The 6,075-nt window shown below is 55.8% G+C and overlaps 2 protein-coding genes across 2 annotated transcripts in view; one reads left to right on the top strand and one right to left on the bottom strand.

Annotated features, from left to right (window-relative positions):
- Nucleotides 1–1,926, top strand: part of RAD54L2 (RAD54 like 2) — a 43,855-nt gene extending 41,929 nt beyond the window's left edge. Inside the window, 2 exon segments of the mRNA XM_031058153.1 lie at nt 1–2; nt 4–1,926. The exon segment at nt 1–2 is cut by the window's left edge and continues 122 nt beyond it. Of these exon segments, the coding sequence (XP_030914013.1) occupies nt 1–2; nt 4–760 (759 nt within the window). The 3' untranslated portion in view covers nt 761–1,926.
- A 2,928-nt stretch (nt 1,927–4,854) lies between these two features.
- The window catches only part of LOC102043069 (semaphorin-3D), a 23,190-nt gene continuing 21,969 nt past the window's right edge, over nt 4,855–6,075 (bottom strand). The window contains exon 19 of the mRNA XM_031058227.1: nt 4,855–4,902. Within this exon, the coding sequence (XP_030914087.1) occupies nt 4,855–4,902 (48 nt within the window). The remainder of the gene's footprint in view (nt 4,903–6,075) is intronic.

Raw genomic sequence — 6,075 nt, 5'->3', positions numbered from 1 at the left:
CGCCGCCGCCCGAGTAGCCGAGCAGCGCCTGGGGGGTCCCTGCATGGCTCCCTCCGTGTCCTCGGCCCTGCCAGCCACCAGCCAGCACGGCGATGCCCACCCGGTGTTGGACTTACGGGGCAACAAGCGCAAGTCGACGTCGCCGTCGGCTCCAGAGGAGCAATCCCGGAGGCAGCAGAAGAAGCGCCAGTTGCCGTCATCCGCGCAGCCGTATGAACACGGGTACCCCGTCTCTGGTGGGTTCACCATGCCTCCTGTCTCTTTAAACCACAACCTAACCCATCCATTTGCCTCCCAGCCAGGAAACTCCTTGTACATGGGCACTGGCTCCTCTTATTACCAGCTGCCCAATTTACTCCCAGACCCTCATCTGGTGTTCCCTGTGACTACTGACCCTCTGCTGACAGCCGGCACCGCCAGCTCTTCTGCTGCTACCTCAGCCACCGCCAGCGTCCCCTCATTCATGCTAAACCCTTCTCTGGCAGGAGTGCTGCCCAATTACTCGCTTCCCTTCACGCAGTCACTCCTGCCCGAGCCCAGGATGTTCGCTCCTTTCCCAGCCCCCGTCTTGCCTAGCAGCCTTCCCAGGAGCATGGCGTCTGCCTACCCTGGCTACATGTCCCCTCACTCGGGCTACCCAGCTGGGGGTCTCCTTCGGTCCCAGGTGCCTCAGTTTGAACCCCAGGAGGTCCCAGAGGTGGGATGCAGCTCTAATGATGAGGACAAAGACGACGATGTCATAGAGATCACAGGGAAATAAAAAGGCCCAGCTCCTGCTCGGTCTCAGCTCCGCCAGAAGGCAAAAGTTGCAGGACCTTTTTGGGAGTCAGGATTTTCCCTCTGGGCCACGGCAGTGGGTGGAGAAGGATGCGAAGGGTGTGGCATGGGGGTGGTTTTGTTCTTTTCGTTTGGTTTTGTTGTTTTTTAGCTGTCAAGGATAAGAATTGTATTAGGGGCTGGGAGATGGGAGAGGGATAGAGTGGACCTTTGAGAGCCGGGGGAGCAAGAGCCGGGGAGGAGGGAAGCAGCAATGCAAACTGTAGGAGTGCCTCCCCCCACGCTCTGTCTGTCTGTCTGTCTCTGTTCTCTGTCTTGTCTGGCCGTGGAGGCTTGGTGTTGTGAGTCACTGCCCTTCTCAGGCCTGGAGGTGCGGGCTTGACCGCTGGCAGGGCCGAGCTCCCTCTCACATGAACTGCCTTATCTGTGAACTTCTCTCACTGCGAGAGGGGTGGGCCGGGGGTGACTCCACCAGACTCCACCTTTGTTGGGGACAAAGTGTTTTTAATGGGGAGGGAGTGGGGAGACATCTACATTGTGTATGTTGGGGCAGGGAGGGAGGGGATTGATGTCAAATAAAAGAAGAAAGAAAAGAAAAAAATACATAAAAAAAAGAAAATACCCCACATTTTGTCACCCTCTTCAAATTCACATGAAACTAGTGTGAGTGGAGGGCTCCAGGCAGGCTCCTGTGCCAGGGCTCTGATGGGGGGCTCTCCCAGGCTCTTCTGGAGGGTCCCATCCAAGGTAGGTTGGCCTTGTGTGTCTGATGGCACCTCTATGTCCTAGGCCAGATGAGTGGACCAATGCCACATGTCTTTGTGGCCATCAGAGGGGAATCCTGCTGACTTCCCTGTATCCTGCCAGGCTGTGTGAAGGCCACGTCTCATCCTGCTGTGGCCCACCAGATCCAGGGGTGGGTGGGCTCACTGCTGCTTCTGAACAGCACCAGGCAGTGGATAAGGTTGGGAGGGGACACTGGACCAGTGCCAGTTGCTGTTGAATCTGTGACTGCAGAGACTTTCCCCTGCACAGAATCTCTACATTAATTTATTTCATGAAGGCATAATATTTATTGTCTGGGGGAGTCTTTCTTTCTACTTTTAAATTAATTTCCATATTAAAAAAATAAAAAGCTGGCCTCCATCATGCAGTGGTCGCTTGTTGGGTTGTCTGTGTGGGGACAGAAGCAGATGGTTGACCAAAGCCTAGCCTAGGAGTAGGGCCTACTGTGGAGGTGGCCTGTGGCTGACCTGGGTGGCACCGGTTGGATGTGTTCCAGCAGGACATTCTTCCAGAGCAGGAGCTGCTCTGGGTGCTGAGCAGCTGGAGGGAAGATGGAATCCTCTTGTCATGGGGCAGGTGGAGGAGCACATGTGGAAGCCTCCTGTGCTCATTCCCAGTGAGAAGAAAGAGAGCTGTGAGGTGTGTGGAACTGGGAAAACAGAGCTCTTGCTGGGGAAGTGCCTTTCCCCACGCAGGGAGTTGCAGAGCCTGATCCTGGCCCTGCCAGCCAGCACCCCAGCTGCTTCTCAGGGCCAGGGCTCCTAGGGAGAGGCTGGGATACCCAGATGCAGCTGGACTTGGAGCATGTGTGTGTGTGACCGCACTGGGATGGACGCTTGAAATGCAGGAGCCTCCGTGTCACATCTGGGTATCGCCATGCAGAGCTGTGCTTGCCTTGCATGGCCCTGGAGCTGGTGGTGGCCTGTAGGGGGCCCCTAGGCCACGGAGGCTGCAGTCACTGTGCTTGCCGGGACCAACTAGGTGTAGGAAAGGGCAGGATGTCCTGACATCCTCCACCGAAGGGGTGCTGGAAGATGGGGACCTCCCTTCCTTAGAGAGAGGGTTGTGTGTGCACGCGTGTGTTACGGAAACACAATAAAAAATGTTATGGGGCTTTCCTAGTGTCTTTCTCTGTTTAATGGACATTGTCTGTCAAACATAACCACGCCATTCATAGAAGCCTTAGATCAACAGTTTAGCTATGCAAATTATTTTAATTATTTTTTTTAAAAACAAACATTAAAATAGTGCTTTCTTCTTTAACATATCCTAGGAGTTGAAAACCGAGGGGTTCTGAGCAAACTGCTGGACAACTTGTCTTTGGATGCACCATGGAAATAAAAATCAAACCCCCCCACAAAAGTAACAAAGCAAATTAACTGATGGTGTTCATGCAAGTTTCTCCAAAGACTTGACAGTGCTGCATCTGTGAGTCATGCCCTCCTGTGCTCTGTGTGTCCACCTCATGCACTACCCTGTGACACTGATTGTATGACCAGCTTGCCCAGATGTCCATTGCATCCCTGTGAGGCTGTCAGTTTTCCTGTGGATTTGGTGAATGGACCTAGGCAAGGGCTTTCCTTGTCGAGAGTAGCAAGTGTTGAGACCTGTGGGCGCGTGTGGGAGGTGGGAACATGAGCAGACCCCCAGAGCCCTGCGGCCACCCCAGCCCTTCCTGTGGGGGTCAGGGTCGTGGGGCTCATCCAAGGGACCCTCCCACATCATCTCTGAATGGGGCCTGTGCTGGGACAAGGTGTGAAGATGTGGCTGGGGGCAGTCAGCACCGTGGCTGGATGTGGTACTGGTGACTGCACACCTCTCTGCTCCTTGTTCTCCAGGAGAGCACCCAGGGCTTCCAGAGCAGGCCCTGGCACATCCCTGTGCTGCCACCTGATGTTCTCCAGTGGTCTCCCAGCAGAGCCTGAGCCCTGTGGCTGTGGGAGCTGAGGATGACTGCCATTCTGCTGCCACAGGGTGCAGGATGTGCTCCGGGCTGGCTGTTAACCCAGCACCAGGGCGAGGTGTGAGGGCTGTTCCACTGTCTGCGTGGCCATGGCCTGCACAGCCCTGGCACCCTCCTGTGCTGTGGCTGCCCTGTGCGTGACCCGCTGCTGGGAAACATGCAGAGCCCAGGCAGCTGCAGTGCAGGGGCCCTGCACAGCAAGTGCCCCAGTGCAGCCCCAGCCCCAGCTCTGACCCAGCCACCAGCCCTGGGCCCCCCTGAGGGAGGGGATGGGCCCTGGCACAGCCTTGGTCACAGAGTTGCCCTGACCACAGGGCTGCCATGGGAGCTGGCGGTGGCTGGGGCTGCTCCAAGGCACCTGCTCTCCCACGGTGCCATGGGAAGGATTTCCTCTGCCCCACAGAAGCCACAGGGGGGTGTGGGTTATCCCCAGTGGGAGGAGCTCTCTAAGCTCTAAAACTCTCCTCCCATGGGGCCTGCTCTTCTTCCTCATCTGCTCTCCCCAGAGGTTTCTCCTCTCCAGCATGTGACTCTGCTGCAGAGGGTTCTCTCTTGGTTTTCCTGAGCTTGGAACAGGGGCTTTCCCTGCACGGGTTAAATTCTTTTTTTGCTGCTGAATTTCTGTCTCCAAATGACCTGATGGGAAGCAGCTGCTGGTTCTCAGAGGGGCTGCGGGTGACACTGAGGACAGCAGCGCAGGACTCTCTGCAGAGGGTTTTGGACAGTAAAGAAGATTTCTGAGCACAGCCCAAGGCCAGGGCAGATCTGTGGGGTCCTTGGCAATGGCCAGCTGGCCTCTACGCTGGCACCCAGCCCTTGGCCCTTGCCTTTGGTGGGAGGTCTGCTCTCCTGGGGACAAGGAGTGAGGTGAAGGCTGGGTACCGCTGTGGGACAGTGCCATGGGCATGGGGTGGCTGCTGCTGCTCTGTGCCCTGGGCTTGGTGGGCTTGTTGCCCCCACTGCTGTTGTGGCTCTTGGGGCTTCCTGGGGGGCTGCAGGGTGGGCACAACACAGCCCAGCCTGCTGCACATTGTCCTGGAGTGGCTGGGAGGGTGGGGAGGTTGGGTGCAGCTATTTGGAGAAATTCTGGCAAGCAAAGGGTGGGACTTCCATGGGGTCTTCACTAGAAATTATGTGTATTTTGACTTAATGATGTCTGTGAATCATAGAATGGTTTGGGCTGGATCTTAAAGATTGTCTTGTTCCAGCCCCCCTGCCATGGGCAGGGACACACACCTTCCAGTAGACCATCTTGCTCCAAGCCTTGTCCAGCCTGGCCTTGGACACTTCCAGGGATGGGGCAGCCACAGCTTCTCTGGGCAACAAATTCAAGAGGCCAAAGGAGCAAGGATTTCTGCTGCTTTGGGGGTGGCATCCTGGCCAACAGGGACAAGTGCAGCAAATACCTTCACAGCTGGTATTTCTTGCCACCCTGGAATAAATTTTGTTGATCCAGTCTTGGAAGGACCACGGGTGGGGGAGGGCTGGGGTGGGGGGCCGAGGTTGAACAGGGACCATAGTCCAGCTAGATTACAGTGAAGGATGGCTCCCTTGCACCTTGGAGCAAGCGCTCCCTGTGAAAGGATGATGGGGCAAGTGAGGGAGAGCAACCTCTGCCACCTCCCAGACCACCACCACTGCCTCATGGTGCCCAGCTCGGAGCTGGAGTCTGGCACATCCATGGGAGCCTGAAGGAATCCATCACTGAGTCTCATTGGGGGTTTTCTGTTGGTTTGGGTTTCTTTTTCTTTTTTTTTTTCTTTTCTTTTCTTTTCTTTTTTTGACTACCGCCTTAGTTTGTGGCCTGTCTTGTTGTGGTTGGAAAGAGTATTGCTACCGGGCGGGTCGGTCGGTTGGCCCCACGCATGATCATGTGCTTCCCTCTTCTCTCTGTCCAACGGGATGTGCTCGCCTGATCTCCCAGAACAGAGACTTTGAACAATTTGTTGTTTATATGATGTATTTATTTTTACTTGTGTTTCATGTCATTTTTTAAAAAAATAATAAATTGTAAGTTGGTATAACTGCCTGTTGCTTCTCCTTTTTTTTTTCCCAGTAAAATAAATGTCAAAATGAAAAAAGGAAAGTGGTGTCGTTTGAAGTGGGTTGGAGCTGGGCTGGGCATGAGCATCTCTGCACACCTGCAGCCCAGCCTCAGCCAGAAATTGTGTCCTGCTGCTTCCAGCAGCACCTGGGCTCCATCCACACCTCGGCAGCCACCCAGGTGAACATCCTGCCGCCTCCAGAGCAGAGGGAGGCATCACACGGCTGGCCCTTGCCCCTCCCTGTCCTCTGTGCTTATTACTGCTGCTGCAGATCGTCAGTCAAAGCCAGGGGAAAGCAAGGACAATAAATATTCTGCAGGTAAATAGCTCTGAGCCTCGGAGAGGCGGCGCGGGCTGCGTGCCCTGGCCCCGGTGCCCCGTGGGGCGCGGAGAGGCGGCGGGGCTGGCGGGGGTTGAGGTAGTAACAGCGAGGCGGTTCTGCACGGCAAGGCGAGACGTGTCCCGGCGCTGGTGCCGACGTGCGAGGGGGGGCCTGGAGAGGGC

This window comes from Geospiza fortis, unplaced genomic scaffold (genome assembly GCF_000277835.1).
Source record: "Geospiza fortis unplaced genomic scaffold, GeoFor_1.0 scaffold78, whole genome shotgun sequence".
Taxonomy (NCBI): Eukaryota; Metazoa; Chordata; class Aves; order Passeriformes; family Thraupidae; genus Geospiza; species Geospiza fortis.
This window is presented reverse-complemented; position numbering and strand designations above follow the sequence as displayed.